Source organism: Mobula hypostoma, chromosome 4 (assembly GCF_963921235.1).
Source record: "Mobula hypostoma chromosome 4, sMobHyp1.1, whole genome shotgun sequence".
Classification (NCBI taxonomy): Eukaryota; Metazoa; Chordata; class Chondrichthyes; order Myliobatiformes; family Myliobatidae; genus Mobula; species Mobula hypostoma.
Window position 1 is genome coordinate 60772340 of NC_086100.1, and position 19877 is coordinate 60792216.

At 40.5% G+C, this 19877-nt stretch overlaps 1 protein-coding gene across 1 annotated transcript in view; it reads left to right on the forward strand.

Annotated features, from left to right (window-relative positions):
- ppm1lb (protein phosphatase, Mg2+/Mn2+ dependent, 1Lb) overlaps window positions 1-10767 on the forward strand; it is a 147339-nt gene extending 136572 nt beyond the window's left edge. Inside the window, exons 3-4 of the mRNA XM_063045841.1 lie at window positions 3066-3227; window positions 5585-10767. Of these exons, the coding sequence (XP_062901911.1) occupies window positions 3066-3227; window positions 5585-5931 (509 nt within the window). The 3' untranslated portion in view covers window positions 5932-10767. The remainder of the gene's footprint in view (window positions 1-3065; window positions 3228-5584) is intronic.
- Window positions 10768-19877: the final 9110 nt, after the last annotated feature.

The following is a 19877-nucleotide window of genomic DNA, read 5'->3' on the forward strand; positions in this document are numbered from 1 at the left end:
GGAAAGGATGTTTCCTCTGATGGAAGAGTCTAAGACCAGAGGACGCGGCTTCAGAATAGAGGAGTGTCCTTTTAGCATGGAGATGAAGAGGAATTTCTTTAGCCAGAGAGTGGTGAATCTGTGGAATTCTTGGCCACTGGCAGCTGTGGAGGTCAAGTCTTTATGTATGTTTAAGACAGAGGTTGATAGATTGTTGACTGGTCAAGGCATGAAGGGATATGGGGAGAAGGCAGGAGACTGGGACGGAGAGGAAAATTGGATCAGCCATGATGAAATGGCAGAGCACACTCGATGGGCCAAATGATCTAATTTTGCTCCTATATCTTAGGGTCTTATGGTCTACATAACCTCTTGCCTTTTGAACTCAATACCTCAACTAATAAAAGCAAGCATTCCATAAGCCTTCTTAACCACCTGATCGACCTGTGCAGCCACTTTCATGGAGCTATGAACTATGAACCCCAAGATCTCTCTGTTAAGGGTTTTAATATTGGAGTCTAAAACTTGAGTGCATAGGTTTACAGTGAGAGAGGAAAGATTTAAAAGGGACCTGAAGGGCAAACTTTTCCACACAGAAGGTGGTGGATGTATCTTAATTACTGCCTCAGGGAGTGGTAGAGACAGGTACATTCAAAAGCAGATTGGACAGTAACAACTAGGAAGTATAGTCAAGGTATGATTGTGAAATGAGAAACTCTTCAAATTCTAACAATGTTGATCATCACAGAGTGGAGAAAATTCGGCCTCGTTACTTAAGCAAAAAAGTAATTTAAGGATTTGTTTTAATAGACTGCTTATATTAATAAAATAAATGAATTATACTTATAAAATTTCTTACACATTATTAGGACATGTCAAAATGCTTCACCATGAACGAATTATATTTGAAGTACAAATTAGGATTATGAAGACACGTAGTCCTCTTTTATTGTCATTTAGTAACGCATGCATTAAGAAATGATACATTATTTCCTCCAGTATGATATCACAAAACACAGGACAGACCAAGACTGCAAAAAACTGACAAAACCGCATAATTATAACATTAGTTACAACAGTGCACAATACCATAACTAGATGAAGAAGTCCATGAGCACAGTAAAGTTCAAAGTTTCTCAAATGTCCCACATCTCACGCAGACGGGAGAAGGAGGAAAAACTCTCCCTGCCATGCCGACCACAATCCAACACTGAGTCATCCGAAAACTTCGAGCTCTGATCAGCTCTCCGACACCGAGTACTGAGCGCTATTTCTGTCCGAATGATTCGACCTCCTTCTCGGTCACCAAAAGCAGGCAAGGCCAGAGATTTTGAGGCCTACCCTCCGAAAGATTCCCGAACACACAGTAACGACAGCAGTGAACGAGCGTTTCAGAAATTTCTCCAGATGTTCCTCAGTGCTTTCACGTCCATTCTCCATCAAATCGGAATTGTCCATGGCCCCTATTTAACAGATACGACATCATTTTTCACCGGAGGGCTGCGCACGTGCAGGTGCGCCGCCATCTTCTCCTATTATGCTATTACTGCTATTATGTGGGCAAACAATGTCCAGTTCTTGCACAGCAAAGCTCTTCAAACCAACTAATTATCTTTTGTATTGTTGGTTGAGGAAGACAACCTGCTCTGGTACTGAAGGGGGAACTAACTGATACCAAAATCCAGAGAGATCTGGCTGAACTGTCAGTCCTCCCAAATCATAGCTAAAACCAGAGCAACATTGAGGAAGTATGTTGGTTCAGAAAATCAAAATGTACAATCTGGCTAAGAGGAGCTGAGAAGCACCAAGGGACAGGGCAAATTTATGGGAACAGTTTGGCCTCCAAACAGTGGTGCTAACATTAAGAGTTGTTTTTGAATAGGAAACTAAAGATTCGTGTAATAAATGTTCTATAGTTATAATGGGGGACTTTCGTCTAGATGTAGACTGGTCAAACTAAGTAAGCAGTAATACCTCAGAGGTGTGTATGGGATGCTTTTTAATACCACAGAGTAGGGAATCCACATCCATATTAGTAAAATACTGTGTTGAAGGCATTAGTGGGACTGAAATCCCCCTGTCCTGATAATGTGCATCCCTAAATAGTAACAGGCTAAAGTAATGGGTGCATTGGTTTCATTTTCTGATAGTCTATGGGTTTTGAAATAGTTCCTATAAATTAAAGGGTGGAAAATCATCTCATCTAGAGAGAGAGAGAGTTTCTCAAGGTAGAGTACTAAAGAACTAAGAGAGAAAGTAACAATACTTTTGAAGGAAAGGAAAGAGTTGGCAATCAGTTATATTGCTGTAGGTTTTATTGAGTGTCGCCAGAGCTGTATGAAGAAGAAATCGAGAGTGACATAGAGAAGGCCAGGACTGGAGACAGTACGTGATAAAAGAGGTTCAGAGAATGGAGCAAAATCATGGTGGGACTACTAGATAAAGATTTTGTCAGTGGTTCTTTGAAGGATAGGAAGCCAGTATACACTGGCATGGAGAGTGAACACATATGAGCAGGACTTACTTCAGTGAATGAGTCATAATTTTGAAAGGTGGGTGACCATTAGCAAATGTTTAAAAACTACTGAAGCTAAAGGCAAAGGAGGATTAATCATTGTGCTATCTGCAGCAACAGCTTGAAAGTAGAACATAATGTAGCAGGAAATGTCCAAAGTATGACCTGTGCCCAATAAAGTACCCATAAAGATAATTATTCTTACAGCAAGATTATCTAGGTGTCATTGGAACCCTGTCCAAAATGTGTCTTTAAATCCATGATTATAAAATAGACCCATAATTTTTAACATTTATTTTACCAATTTCCTCACTCACACAGTCAGCATTGAAAAATGGATACGCCCTGATCCTTGCAGTTTTAAACAACATTGTCAAGAAAGATTTAGCGAATAACTGACATTCCAAAGCTAATACTCATCTTAAGGGTTTGTGTATAACAGGACCTTGGTGTCATAAAACATCAAAAATACTGGCATGTTTTCATTGTTTCAAAGTGTAATCAAACTGTAATTAAATTGTTCCTTTTAATATCACTTTTGATTATAATCAGTTTTTTTAATTGTTTACAGGCACAACATGTCTGGTTGCATTGCTATCAGACAAGGAGCTAACCGTTGCAAATGTTGGGGATTCTCGTGGTGTCTTGTGTGATAAAGATGGAAATGCTGTACCTCTTTCACATGACCACAAACCTTATCAGTTGAAGGAAAGAAAGAGGATAAAACGAGCAGGTAATGGGGTGAAAAAAGCAAAAGTTCATGCATATGTTATGTTTCTAAGACACCTAAAAAAATTCAGTGTTGAATATTCATCTACTCTTGTTATCCTTGATATTGTCTAGTGGTGAGCAAAAGCTATTGTATACAGGTGTCCCCCGCTTTTCAAACGTTCGCTTTACGAAACCTCACTGTTACGAAAGACCTACATTAGTACCCTGTTTTCGCTTTCAGAAGGTGTTTTCACTGTTATGAAAAAAAATCAGCACGCGAGAAAATCAGCGTGCGATAAAAGGCAGCGCGCGCCCCGAGCAGCCGCTCTCCCCCGGATTCGGAACTGCATTCTCGCCGCCATTGCTTAAACACATGCCTGTGAGCAGCCGTTTGCAAGATGAGTTCTAAGGTATCGGAAAAGTCTAAAAGAGCTCGTAAGGGTGTTACACTTAGCGTAAGACTAGACATAATTAAGCATTTTGATCGTGGTGAACGAAGCAAGGACAAAGTGACTTTGGCTTGTGGAAGCTGACGAACATGATGTTGAAGAAGCTTTGGCATCCCATGACCAAGATCTGATAGATGAAAAGCTGATGCAATTGGAAGAAAAAAAGATAACAATCGAAACCGAATGCAATAGCGAACTGAACGTGAAGCAACAGCATGAGATTTTCGCTGCAATGATAAAGTACGACTTTAATTTTGAAAGGGTACGTAGGTTTAGGGGATATTTGCAAGATGGTTTGAGTCCTTACAAAGAACTGTGTGATAGAAAAATGCATGAGGCTCAACAGTCAAGCAAGCCTTCCACATCTGCCAGAGCAGACGACGAACCTCGATCTTTGACATCGAGGCGGGCAGGGGTAGAAGATGACCTGCCTGCCCTAATGGAAACAGACGATGACGAGATGACACCCCAGTGCCCCACCACCCCCACCCCCAGGCCACAGACAGATACCGATTCGCAGGGAATGCAGCGGTAATGCTAATTAATTAGGTGTCGGTCGACACATAATTGTCGGCCCAGATCAGAGATGACATAATCGGAAATCGGCACTGATCTGTGCCGACAATTACGTGCTGGGTGGCACCTAATTAATTAGCATGTTTGTTTCGGCTTTTTTCTTAAAGATGTGCTGGGTGCCTTCCGGCTACCGCTGGACCCCTGCATGCTTCATGGCAATGTATCGGTTGGCGGCCTGGAGGGTGGGGGCCACTACACCACCCCAGCCTGCGATGACTCAGTCTAACACACCATCAGTGTGCTTGGCGCTAAACCAATTCCAGTAAGTGATACTACACTGTACATACATTATTTCTACTTTATATAGGCTGTGTATTTTTACGTGTTATTTGGTATGATTTGGCAGCTTCATAGCTTAAAGGTTACTGGAGAGCGCTTGCGCCGTGTTTTTGCCAACAGCGCTTGCGTGAGATTTTCTGCCGACTGCGCTTGCGTGAGATTTTCGCTTCGGAGAACAGTGCAGTAATGTTTGTGGAAAAGTATTTCTACTTTATATAGGCTGTGTATTTATCATATCATTCCTGCTTTTACTATATGTTACTGTTGTTTTAGGTATTATGTGTTATTTGGCATGATTTGGTAGGTTAATTTTGTCTCTGCGAACGCTCACAAAATTTTCCCATATAAATAAATGGTAATTGCTTCTTTGCTTTACGACATTTCGGCTTATGAACCGTTTCATAGGAACGCTGCACCTTCAGATGGCGGGGTAAACCTGTATACCCCAGCTTTTCATTCTGGTTTTTCCCTCCTTCCTTTCCAGTCATGTAAAGGGTCTTGGCACAAAGCATGGACTGTTCATTTCCTTTATTTTTGCTTCCTGACTTGCTGAGTTCCTCCAGCATTTTGTGTAGCCTTTCACAAACTAAGCTATTATGATCTGAGAGGGTGAAAAATAAATAGTTGGTAATAACTTTTAAAAATGGGTGTTGGTTAGATATTCAGGGAAAAAATGAAGAGGTATAGGGAAAGAACAGTGCAATTTGACTAAATAGTTCACTCTTGGAGCTTATATACGTATGATGGGAAAATGGTGTCTTTGAATGGTCACACTGTAAAAGTGTCATCTATAAAATTCCTTCATGTACAGTACATATGAGCAATCCATAAGCATGAAATATGCAGATATGAACAAGTAGCCAAAGGCTGGTTAATGTGAGGTTACTTTTAACACACAACCTAATTGTGGTCCATAATATTGGGTAGACATTATGGAACAATAAAGTTTTGGATGCATGCTAATATGGCACCATATTCCTGTTAGGTGGTTCCCCAGCACATTGCAATATTTACAATGGCATCATATTAATACTGACAAGATTATTAATTCAATTTGTAATTTATTTTATTATAGGTGGATTCATAAGTTTCAATGGTTCATGGAGGGTCCAAGGAATCTTGGCTATGTCTCGCTCCCTAGGAGATTACCCTCTTAAGAATCTGAATGTTGTAATATCTGACCCTGACATCCTGTCCTTTGACCTGGATAAACTACAGCCACAATTCATGATCCTAGCGTCGGATGGCCTCTGGGATGCTTTCAGCAATGAAGAAGCAGTGAGATTCATTAAAGAACGTCTGGATGAGCCTCACTTTGGTGCAAAGAGTATTGTTCTGCAGTCTTTCTACAGAGGATGTCCTGATAACATAACTGTAATGGTGGTGAAATTCAGGAACAACAGTAAGATTGAAGACCAATGAATGACAGTGAGCACATGAGGACAAGTTCTTAACATAACGCTGTGCAAATTTTAGCAATGTGTGTGATAGTAATAGTAATGGTTATGATATTCACATTGGAATGGTCAATGCTAGACAGCTTTGTAGAAGTGGAGAAACCACGTAGCTGCACATTCATTTTAACCAGTTGAGGTCAAAAGCCACCCTTTTTAATCTATGATCATTTTCAAATCTCTTATAATATTTCTAATATAAATAATACAATATACCGTGCAAAATTTATGCTACAATGCTAAACTAATTGTGATCAACTGTTTTATAAAGAATAATCAACATAAGCAATAAAGCAAAAATCAATTAACATTCAGGAACCCTGTTACTGATCCAATGACTTATGCAATCGGTAGAACAACTACTGAACAACTATGGATTAAAAAGCTGAATAAAAATCATGACAGAAAGGGGATTCTTTTAACATACTAAAAGAGTAAATCTATTGTAGCTCCATAGTTATTTTACAATAGCAGCATAAATTCGTAGCACATAAAGTTTAGGAAATAAGCATGTGACAAATATTTAGTTGATACACCTGCCCTTCTTTTTAGCTCTCTCCTGCCATACACCAAAAACTCCAGACTTCTTTTTCTAGATAGGATGATATGGATGTACAACTTAAAAGTTCTATATAGCCTTTCTTATCACTGATCTATGAGCAGCTAACAAAGCTCAGTTGCTGCACAGTAAGAGGGTGTGCACACATTTTTCCAGCCAAGCTTTTGGTTATCTCGGGCTCCCAGATGCTATGCTTCAGAAGCTGCAGGGATCACGTTGACTTGAAGTCAACGTAGACAAGATCTGGAGAAGGGCTGCAGCTTGCAGTAAATCTGATACTATTCAAAGACAGAATTAGCTACCATGCAGTATGTACCCTGGTTCAATTTACACCATAAATATTTTAAGTGGCATTCTCTATTGTATTCTGCATGCCTGGTCTCTCATGCTGCAACCACTGTTTCATAAAATTACTTACTTCTCAGGATAACTCAAGCATATTTCGCAACCTTGTTTGTAATTGACATGGTTTGATGAAATATCAAGACCTTTCAATACTGTATGGTTGTGCAAACAAGATTGCTGATTGAGTGGTCAGTGAAAGGCTTCTCAACTCCTCTTGTTAGCGCATATACTGTACTCCAGGTAAACCCTTCCCAGTATCATAATTGCATTTTTATAACAACAAACTCTTCCCAGCACCAATACAATTGTAGACGGAGCTCTCGGCTCTGTGAAGTACACCACCTCACAGTCCGTTTGCGGACAATGGCAGAACGGAGATTCAGACTTAGATCCACTGTTTTCTATTGAGGTTAATGGGATCCTCTAATTTGCATCAGATCTTATAGATCATTCATATTGTGACCCAATAGTTAGCAAAGCCCAAGGGACAACCCCCTGGAAAGGATTTGCATTCCACATGTCTCAAATGCTGTATGCCAAAGATTGGAAATCTGAACGAAACATGCAAAGTGCTGACAAAACTCAAGTTAGGCAGAGAGCATCAAAGAGAAATACAGAGTTCACAATTCGGACCAATAGTTTTTCACTACAATGAACAAAATAATTCTAAATAAAAAATGTTTTCAGTTACAGTGAAGGAGGGCAAGGACAGAGAGAACACTGGGCAAGGTCTGTGATAGGGTGGATGCCGTAACAGATTGAATTACTTAAACAATAATGGCGCTACCTAAACAAAAGTGTGTCAGGAGGAGGTAAACTGACCAATAAAGTTCCCAGAGAATGGAAATGACAGGTCACTGGAAACTCAAGGTCATCCTTACAGATTGAATGGAGATGCTCTCCAATCTGATGTCACCTCCGCATTTGTCTTCCCCTCCCCAAATGTTAAGTGTCCATCTCTGTGCTTCTCTTCCACCTCCACAGTACCCAGACTCTTCTCAACACTTCCCATTACACAACTTGAAAACCTTTCCTTTTTCCCTTCTCCCTTCTCATAAGCCAGGGACCAAAGATCAAAACACTTCTTACAGTGGTGTGTTCAAACTTACTGGACAATTGTCTTGGAGAACACAAGGGTGACCCAGAGCTTTCTATTGCCTGTATCATTAATTCTCGATCCCACTCTGACTGTGTTGTCTTTGGTCTACTGTAATATACCATCAAATTTCAATATATTCTCATGGATAAGCACCTCTTCTTCTGACCTGATACATTACAAACTTTTTGACCTAATATTGAATTCAACAGTTTCAGCTTTTCACCATTCCAGTCTTCTATCTTCTATCTTCTATTTCCAGTACTTTTTTTCCTCCACTTTCTCCTATAATGATGTTTCAAACTTCATTCATCTTCTCCAGGTGTAACTTACCACTCCCTTTAAATCAGCAACATTTATGATGATGACTCTGCATGGTCGCTAACCATCGCCCTTTTGTTCTTACTGCCCATTCTACTTTTCTGTGCAACTTAAAACTTGTTTCATTTTTAACACTTCCCTGTTTAAAGACTGTCAAGCTGAAATGTTAGTTCCTTCTTCCCCTCTGCATAGGCTGCCTGGACCCACTGAGCATTTCTAACATTTTCTGTTTTTATATCAAATATAGTACTAGATTAAAGAATTTTTCAGCTACTAAGCAAGTTCAGATTTGATAGCTTGAACTTCACTCAGAGATATTCAAAATGCAAAAAGAAAGTGTGATTAAATTAGAAATTTTCTCACAATACTATACCCATTATTCCATTGTTTTAAATGTTATGTAGACTCCCCATCGTTGCATATGAACCATGTACATTTGGCAAAGGAGACATGTTGCATCTAGAGTTAATTGTCATGAAGTGCACCTGTGTTATTACGTGTTATACTAATTCATAATAATGAGGGGACTGCACTGTTTGTTATCATCTCAAAACACCGTGGTCTGTTAGTTATATAAGCTTATGTTTATAGACTCAATGACAGAAGAGAACCTATGTAAAGTAATCAAGATTGGAAGTATATGATCTGGAAACAACACCAAATCATTACCAAAAAAATCACGAATTGTATGAAATCTTACAGTGGAGTCGTAAAATAATCTCCTGGTTTATTTTTAAATATTCTTAATAGATATTTAATGTAATCAAAGACAGAACTGTAAAAAGAATGGATAGCAAGTAGATCTGGCCAGCTTTACCCATAGACGTTAATTAATGAAAGTAAACTTTTGAGTGTTGGCCTTGTAGCACTACTGCCCAGATTAGATCAATTTGCAGGTGTGATTTGCAAACTTTCATATATAACCGGTTGATAATTCTTAAATTAACAGACTTACATCTTACAAATCAGAACTTCTCTAAAATATAAAAAGTGTTGCTAATTAAGAAACCCTTCTAAATAACATTCCTTCCCTGATAAAGAGATGTGAGAAAGTAGACAGGAAGAAATTCCATTGTCCGTTATCTTAGACCATTCTTACAAGTTTCAGAAGTGCTTGCAAAATTGATAACAAAGTCAGTTTAATTTATTGCAGATTTAATCATAATGAAAGTGTCACATCCTGTGCCTCCAAATACCATTGCAAAGACAACTACTGCACCAAGGATCAGATTAGGTTTAAGTGAGGACCATGAATAAAGGCCAAGAATTTCCTCTTGTCCAAAGCCAGGGACATTTTCCTAAATCTGATAATGAAATAAACTGCAAGACTAGCCTGTGCCACCAATATCTGTAAGGCATCTTTGCACAGCTATCTGTTTGATCCCTCCAGCATAAATTATATTTAGTAAAGTTATGAGGATTGTTGAAAACCCCAGTGGCCTTCACAAGAGAGTCAAAACTCAGGTGTGTTGTGGTATGGCAATGCATTCTGACCCGCCTGCTTTTTCTTTCAGTATTCCTCCCAGGTAATGCATCAGCAGTAAATACCTAAGCTGTTCTTCTGAGCTTTCTCTCATTGTTTCTGAGTCTACAGTATTTAATTAACAACCCATTCTGTGCATTTCTGAATGATATGATGGAAGTTGTGCTTTCCATAAACTGATGCCATATTGTGTCCATAAATATAAAGGACATGAAGATGAGGCAAGTTTAAAATAGTTATAATGGATTGCAATTTTCCTAATTTATTTAACTGTGAAATATGATGCCAGCATAACACTTTTTAAAAGTTCTGTTTTAATTCAAAACACTTCATAATCTTATAAATTAGCTCAATGTAAGAAAGGAAAAACTACATCATATAACAAACATGTTCAGTGTCAACTAAAATACATCAGTGTAATTCCATGAAATAATAGTATCCAAATTCTGGACAGGCACCGTTCAGGTCTTCATTTATTTCCACTGATGATATTTGTTTTATTTCCTATTTTATTCACTGTTCAATACTTATTTGTATTTACTAACTCTAGCTATGGGGCTTAGGGCAAATTTGGTTAAGGTGTACAACAATTCACGTTTTATGTTCTGAAGACCTGCATGGCTCTACATTTGTCTCCAGGAGACAGCACAAACTGAAACGAATCTGACAAGGTGTTTTGGATGTAAATAAACCATACTGTCTTAGTTACATAATGGGCATCAAGGTATCATGCTTTGTATGCCAAAAAATGTACAGTTCATAATTCCAGGACATTATACTACTAAAGCTAGTGGCTAAATAGAACTGGTGAAATAAGTATGTATATACACTAACTATATGTAAATCACTGTGATGATCAGCATCAGAAAGTGTCAAACTACTGAAAATGTGGGCAAGCAGCTGTGTTGTGTAAACAATAAAATAAAAATATGAATTTGTAAACGTGAGCTGAATGAATTTTGATTTCATAGAAAATAAATTGGAGACAAAAAGTGAGTAAATACAATCATTGTAATTTGGTCTGCACATTAATTGCCAATATTCCTATCACTTTGCACAATTCATGGGTTTACTTTCAGCTCCCCAATGGATAATAGGACATTTCACAAATACGAGAAAATCTGCAGATGCTGGAAATCCAAAGCAACACACACAAAATGCTGGAGGAACACAGCAGGTCAGGCAGTATTTATGGAAAAGAGTAAACAGTCGACATTTCAGGCCGAAAGATCTTAGCTCAAAATGTCGACTACAGTATTTACTCTTTGCCATAGATACTGCCTGGCCTGCTGAGTTGCTCCAGCACTTTATATCTGTTGTTTATGATATTTCATGCTCCTTTCTGTACAATAACATTGCTGCCTCTGCATAAGTGAATTCTTGGAGGTTCTGTCACATTGCCTCACTGCTTTCTTACACCCCAACAAAACACAACACAAAGAGCAACAACAGAAGAAGATTAACAAAGTTGTTAGCCAGTTTCATATTTTTGTTATGGTTCAGCCACCCTTGGCCAATATTCATATAACTAATAGATATAAGTTGTCAAAGATTTTTTTTAAAAAGTCAATATGTCCTGATTTTTCTACTAGAAATAGTCCAACTGCATCTAGGAAATTACATTTCAATTTATAGAAAATCTGGGATAAACTGATAAACCCAACTCCATGTGTTTATTTTTGGCCTTTCCCTTTATTTTTCCTCACTGCTGTCACTCAACCTACCCCAATAAACTTTCCTAATTTGCAACAGTAATATTGGTAAAGTGATGCTTTAAGTCTTTGACAAGTTACTTGCCTCCAGATTCCAGGGATTATAAACAACCATAACCTGAGTGAACACCTTCCATTAGTGATGTGGTTTTGGGCTCCTGCTTGGCAGGAGCAGGTGGAGCAGGGATATCATTGTAATAGTAGCAGTGGCAGCTAATGGGAGTACTTCTTTTCTGAATGGTCTGAGCAACTTTGGTAAGAAGAGTTTTTAAATGTATAGTGGTTCTCCTTTTTCTTGGCAACCAAAGCAGAGGACAATGAAGGTAAGTACACTAGAAATTCTGTGGGGTTAAGTGATTTCACCTGCTTTTCCTCTTTCATTAACAATCACACAGCCTTCTTCTTGACATCCCATATAAAACTTTAGGGTGCTTTATTTACATGTTAGTAGGTTTGTGGTTATTTTTCTTTTTGATTCATCTACTATTAGGGGAGTAAAATGGTGTGCTTGGTTATTTAAAAATACTGATCAATTTAATTTGAAATTAGAATTTTTTTTGTCTTTCAGAACTTTTGGCAATTGTAATTGATTAATTTCAACACAGAACATGTTCAATGTTTATATCTTAATTTCCTGATCATCTGTACTATGATCGGAGGTTTAAATAAAAGTTTTGTTTGTTATGTCAGATAGCCAGGTGAGGCAGATTGAGATTATATTCTCATTTGGGAACACATTCTTTAGTTTCAACTTTAGAAGTGTAGGTTTGAACACAGACAGACAGATTCTCCTTAATTCATATATATGTAATGCCCTGGGTAAGATTTCTACTGCTATTCTGTGAGGCATTTTTATTTTGGCAGTTTTCTATAAAAGCAATGTGCCCTGCTAGTAAGAATGTTTTAGCTTTAGCAAAAGATAAGGAGCCATGTTGCCCAATTTAGGAATGATGTGTCATCCAATCAGGATTGTCTGGGTACGTGTTGTAACTTTCTGCCCAGTGGCATGTAAGAGAAGATTCAAGAGAGCTGGGTGGGATGAGGTTTCTGAAAGACGGTAGTCTGGTTTGGGGTATTTTTGGCTGGGGGTGCAAAGAGAAGAGCACCAGAGAAGACACCTGGTGGATTTCATCCAAAGTGGAGATCCTACTGCAGGGAGTGTTTTGTGAGGCAAAGGATTCCAAGAAGGGAAGGTCTGCCTGTGATTGGTGATGGAATTTCAGTGCCATGAGTAAAGCTACCACCGAAATTAGCTCCAAAGTTTATGTACATATTTGGACTGGTTTAGCTGTAATGAGCTCTTTTCTTTTTTATTCTTTCTTCTTTTCCTATTAACTGTTTGATAAAGTTGAAAGTTGGTAAATACACTTCCTTTGTAATTTTATATGAGTGTATGATCTGTCATGTCTTGGCAATCGATAAACGTGTATGGGCAGTATTTACACAGCATTCACTACAATCGAAGTTCCTTAATTGAAACACCCAACCTTCCGGTTTGGTTGAAACCTAAATCATACCAACCCTAGACATGTATCGCCTATGAAAGGTGGCCTTCTCACCGCCAAGTCACTTAGCTGTTAGCAGAGTTAGCTAACAAGCCAATTTGGTATACAAGTCCCGGTAGAGGGTCACATAGAATTTCTGTGTCCCTAATGAGTTTCAATTCCACTCAACCAATGGCCAAATTTATTGAACTAAACCAATCTGCGAAATCACCATTCATTAACATCATATGTCTTACCTGGTCTTTGCTCAAAAATAAATTAGAGGTGGAAGTCTTGAAGAGTTCTGAAGACAATGAGGACCCCAGATGCTGGCATACGGAACCGTGCTGTATGTCTATAAAACATAGAAAAGTACAGCATAAGAACAGGCTATTCAGCCCACAATGTTGTGCCAAACCTACTAAAAAGCAAAGCAAAAACACCCTAACACTAATCCCTCCTACCTACACCATGTCTATGTCTCTCCATCTTCCTTACCCCCATGTGCCTATCCAACTGTTTCTTAAAAGCCTCCAGTGTATTTGCCTCTACCACTGTACCAGGCAGTGCATTCTAAGCATCCACCACTCTCTGAGTAAAGAACCTACCACTCACAACCCCCTTGAATATACCCCCTCTCACCTTCAATGTATGCCCTCTGGTATTAGACATTTCAACCCTGGGAAATAGATCATCTCTGTTCACTCTATCAATGTGTCTCATAAGCTTGAAACCTCTATAAGATCTCCTCTCAGCCTCTGGCACTCCAGAGAAAACAACCCAAGTTTATCCAGCCTCTCATGATAGCACATGCCCTCTAAACCAGGCAGCATTCTGGAAAACCTCTTCTGCACTCTTTCCAAAGCCTCAACATTCTTCCTACAGTGGGGTGACCAGAACTGTCCACAATACTCCGGATGTGACCTAATTAGAGTTTTATAAAGTTGCAATATAACCTCCTGAATGTTTAACTCATTGCCTTGAATAATAAAAGCAGGCATTCCATAAGGCTTCTTAACCACTTTATTGACCTTAGTAGCCATTTTCAAAGAGCTATGAACTTGGATCCCAAGATCTCTCTGCTCAGCAACACTGTTAAGAATCTTACCCTTCACAGTGTACTGTCTCCTTGTATTTGCCCCACCAAGGTGCAACATTTATCTCGGTTAAACTCCATCTGCCATTTCTCAGCCCATATCTACAACTGATCTGTATTCTTTGCCAGTCTTCTACACTATCCACAACTCCACCTATCTTGATATGATCCACAAATTTACTAACCCACCCATCTACATTTTCATTCAGGTCATTTATGTAAATCACAAACATCAAAATCAGGTTTATCATCACTTGCATGTGTCGTGAAATCTGTTAACTTAGCAGCAGTAGTTCAGTGCAATACATAATATAGAAGAAATTATAATAGTTAATCAATTTACAGTATACATATATTGAATAGATTAAAATCATGCAAAAACCAGAAATAATTGTATATTTAAAAAGTGAGGTAGTGTTTACGGGTTTCCATTTAGGAATCGGATGGCAGAGGGGAAGAAACTGTTCCTGAGTCACTGAGTGTGTGCCTTCAGGCTTCTGTATCTCCTACCTGATGGTAACAATGAGAAAAGAGCATGCTCTGGTGGATGCTGGAGGTCCTTAATAATGGACGCTGCCTTTCTGAGAACCACTCCTTGAAGATGTCCTGGGTACTTTGTAGGCTAGTACGCAAGACAGAGCAGACTAAATTTGCAACCCTCTGCAGCTTCTTTCAGTCCTGTGCAGTAGTTCCCCCATACCAGACAGTGATACAGCCTGTCACAATGCTCTCCACGGTACATCTAGAGAAGTTTTTGGGTGTATTTGTTGACATACCAAATCCCTTCAAACTCCGAATGTAGTCGCGGTCTTGCCTTCTTTATAACTGCAATGATATGTTGGGACCAGGTTAGGTCTTCAGAGATCTTGATACCTAGGAACTTGAAGCTGCTCACTCTCTCCACTTCTGATTCCTCTGTGAGGATTGGTATGTGTTCCTTTGTCTTACCCTTCCTGAAGTCCACAACCAGCTCTTTGGTCTTACTGACACTGAGTGCAAGTTTGTTGCTGCGACACCACTCCACTAGTTGGCATATTTCGCCAGCAGAGATTCCTGCGGATGTCCACTAATTACAGACTTCCAGGTTGAATAAGTCCCTTCAACTACTACCCTCTGTCTAACATACACAAGCCAGCTCTGAATCCAAATGGCCAATTCACCATGGACCCCAACATCTTAGTTTTTTGGATTAGCCTCTCATGACTGACTTTGTCAAATGCTTTACTAAAATCTGTGTAGACAACATCCACTGTCCTACCCTCATCTCTCATCACCTTGTCAAAAAAATAACTTAATCGAGTTGATAAGGCTAAACCTACCATTCACAAAGCCATACTGGCTCTTCCTAATTAGTCCATGCTTATATATCCTATTCCTCAGGATTTTCTCCAGCAATTTCCCTACAACTGACATGAAACTCACCAGTCTATACGTCTCAGGATTTTCCCTTGTTCCTTTCTTGGCACATGGCCAAGTGGATAAGGCATTCGTCTAGTGATGTGAAGGTCGCTAGTTTGAGCCTCAGCTGTGGCAGCGTATTTGTGTCCTTGAGCAAGGCACTTAACCACACATTACTTTAGTGTCTGTGCGAGGAGTAGCGCCCAACACAGACTTCCAATCTGCGCCTTGTAAGGCATAAAAATGCCCAACACAGGCCTCTCATGGCCTGAGTCAACGTTCCCTCCCCCTCCCTCCTCCTTTCTTAAATAGAGGTACAACATTATCCACTCGTCAGTCCTCTGGGACATCACCTGTGGCTAGAGAGGACACAAAGATACTAATCAAGGGCCCAGCAATCTTGTCTCTTGCCCCCTTCAATTAGATTAGATTTTTTTTAGATTATGAGGACACGCAGTCCTTTTTTACTGTCATTTAGCAATGCATGCATTAAGAAATGATACAATGTTTTTTCCGGAATGATATCACAGAAACACATGACAAACGGACTGAAAAACTGACAAAAACCACATAATTATAACATATAGTTACAACAGTGCAAAGTAATACCGTAATTTGATAAAGAACAGACCATGGCACGGTAAAAAGTCTCAAAGTCTCTCGAAAGTCCTATCATCTCACGCATACGGTGAACCTCCAGTGCCGCAAACTTGCCGATGCAGCATCCTGGAAGCATCCGATCACAGTCCGACTCCGAGTCCGTCCGAAAACTCCGAGCCTCCAACCAGCTCTCCGACACCAAGCACTGAGCACTATCTCTGCCAAGCGCTTCGACCCCGCCCCAGCAACAGGCAAAGCTGAGGATTTGGGGCCTTCCCGTCCGGAGATTCTCAATTGCACAGTAGCAGCGGCAGTGAAGCAGGCATTTCAGAAGTTTCTCCAGGTGTTCCTCTGTGCTTCTCACGGCTGGCTCCATCAAATCAGGATTGGGCACGGCCCCTAGTTAACACATTTCGATATCATTCAGAACGGCTGCGCGCACTGTGTCACGCCGCCATCTTCTCCTCCCTCCATAATTACCTGGGATAAATCACATCAGGCCCTGGGGACATCCACTTTAATGCTCATTAGGAGGCCAAACACTTCCTCCTTCTTGACCTCAAAATGCCCAAACATATTTTAGATTACGTTCTGCAGATGCTGGAAATTCAAGCAACACACATCAAAGTTGCTGGTGAATGCAGCAGGCCAGGCAGCATCTCTAGGAAGAGGTACAGTCGATGTTTCAGGGTCTCGGCCTGAAACGTTGACTGTACCTCTTCCTAGAGATGCTGCTTGGCCTGCTGCCTTCACCATATTTTAGATTAGATTCAACTTTATTGTCATTGTGCTGAGTACAGATACAAAGCCAATGAAATGCATTTAGCATCTGACCAGAAATGCAGAGAATAGTGTTATTTACAAAATAACTGCAAAAAAAAGTGCTACAGCACACAAATATAGAAGTACTGAGACAGTACAATACAGATGCAATACTGCTTAGCGCTGTGATGTGAGGTTCAGCAGGGTCACAGCCTCAGGGAAGAAGCTCTTCCTGTGCCTGCTGGTGTGGGAGCGGAGGCTCCTGTAGCGCCTACCGGATGGGAGGAGAGTAAAAAGTCAATGGTTAGGGTGACATGCATCCTTGATAATGCTTTTCGCCCTGCCCAGGCAGCGTTTATGGTAGATGTTCTGAATAGTGGATAATAGGGTGCCAATAATCCGCTGGGCAGTTTTCACCACACACTGGAGGGCTTTGCGGTCTGATACAGGACAATTGCCATACCACACTGAGATGCAGTTGGTGAGTATGCTCTCAATGGTACAGTGGTAAAAGTCCGTCAGTATCCTGGGACAGAGGTGAGCTTTCTTGATGCTCCGCAGGAAGTAACGGCGCTGTTGCGCCTTTTTGATGAGGATGGAGGAGTTCAGGGACCAGGTGAGATCCTCGGAAATGTGGACACCAAGGAATTTGAAGCTTGATACACACCCCACTACAGTTCCGTTGATGTAGATAGGGACGTGAGTGTGACTCCTGGCATGCCTGAAGTCCACAATGATCTCCTTGGTCTTCTGGGTGTTAAGGGCCAGATTGTTGTTGGCACATCACACAGCCAGGTGCTGGACCTCATCCCTGTAGGCCGTCTCGTCATTCCCTCTGATCAGGCCAACCACCGTGGTGTCGTCTGCGAACTTGATTTTGGAGTTAGAACCATGTACAGGAACACAGTCATAGGTGAAAAGGGAGTACAGAAAAGGGCTCAGCACAGAGCCTTGAGGCACGCTGGTGTTCAGGGTGAGAGTAGAGGAGGAGTGGTTGTCTAACTTAACTGATTGGGGTCTGTTAGTCAGAAAGTCCAAGGTCCAATTGCAGAGGAATACGCTGATACCAAGCTGGCGAAGTTTGGTGATCAGCTTGGAGGGGATCACAGTATTGAATGCCGAACTAAAGTCAATGAACAGCACTTAGCACTGATCTCCTCTCCCTCCATATCCTTTTCCTTGATAAATACTGAAGAAAGGTACTCATTGAGTCCCTCACGGACATTCTCTGCATCAAGCTGATGTCGTTCCCCCGCCCCCCCCCCATCCTCGAGTGGTCCCATCCTCTCCCTAGTTACCCTCTTGCTCTTAATGTGCTGTATGCATAGCATGCTTGGGATTTACCTTAATCCTACTTGCCAAGCAGTTTCCATGGACCCTCCCGGCTTTCCTAATTCCCTTCTTTAGCTCTTTTCTGGCTTCTTTATACTCCTCGTGCTTCGTTTGATCCTGACTTCCAAAGCTTTACATACTTTTTCTTCTTGGCAAAATTCATCACCTCTCTGGTCATTCAAGGTTCTCTTATCCTTCCATCTCCGTCCTTCCTTCTAACAGAAACATACCTTTCCTGTACTCTGTGGAGGATCTTTAGACACCCTCCACAAGTTTGATGTGGACTTGCCAGAAAAAAGCTCCCAAATAATGCTTCTTAGTTCCTGCCTAATGCCCTCAAAATTTGCCCAACTCCAATTAAAAACTTTTCCACAAGAACCATACTTGTCCTTATCTATAGCTATCCTGAAAATTAAGCAGTTGTGATCAATGTTCCCTAACTGTTCAACCACTGGAAGGTCAGTCACTTGGCCAGGCACATTACCCAACACCAGGCCCAGTACAGCCCCTCCTCTCATTGTAACATCCACATATTGATTTAAGAAACCTTCCTACACTTAATAAACATTGCCCCATCTAAATCCCTTTCACCAATAAGGTCCCAGTTTATATTAGGGAAGTTAGCAGTAGTAGTAGTAGTCATACTTTATTGATCCCAGGGGAAATTGGTTTTCGTTACAGTTGCACCATAAATAATAAATAGTAATAGAACCATAAATAGTTAAATAGTAATATGTAAATTATGCCAGTAAATTATGAAATAAGTCCAGGACTAGCCTAATGGCTCAGGGTGTCTGACCCTCCAAGGGAGGAGTTGTAAAATTTGATGGCCACAGGCAGGAATGACTTCCTATGACGCTCTGTGCTGCATCTCGGTGGAATGAGTCTCTGGCTGAAAGTTGAAGTCCCGGATGATAACAACCCCACTATTTTTACACATTTCCTTAATCTGTTTACATATCTGTTCCTCAATGTTCCAATGCTATGAGGGGTCTGTAGTCAAATCTCATCAATGTGATTGCACCCTTCTTATTCCTGAGATCCATCCAAATGGACTCGTGTCTAACCCCTTCATATGTCTCCTCTGAGTGTAGCTGTGATACTGTCCCTGATTAGTAGTGCAACAGCACTCTCCACCCCCCATCCCACCCTTACCTCCTCCTCTATCTTTTCTAAAGCTTGAAAACTTGGTACAGTAATCACCCGTTCCTGCCCCTCTCTTAACCAAGTTTCAGTAATGGCTACAACATCTAGTTCCATGTACTGATCCATGCTCCAAGTTCATCACCCTTACCCATAATACTCCTAGCATTAAAATATACACACTTCAAACTATCCGATCCATCAAACCAGTTATTCTGGTTTTGCTTTTCAATACTTTTCCTGACATCTACCTTCTGGTCCAATCCTTCCTTTACTGACCAGGGGTTCCATTTCCCAGTCCCCAGCAAAACTAGTTTAAACTCTCCTGAGTAACATCAGCAAACCTCACAGCCAGCTCAAATGCAAATGTTCCCTCCAGTACAGGTCACACCTCCCCCAGAAAAGGTTCCAATGATCCAAGAACTGGAAACTCTGTCCCCTGCACCAGCTCCTTAGCCACTCATTCATCTGTGCTATCGCCCCATTCCTACCTGCACTAGCCAGAGTCACAAGGAGTAGTCTGGAGATTACATCCTTGGAGGTCCTTCTCTTCAACCCCTTTCCTAACTCTATATGGGCATTG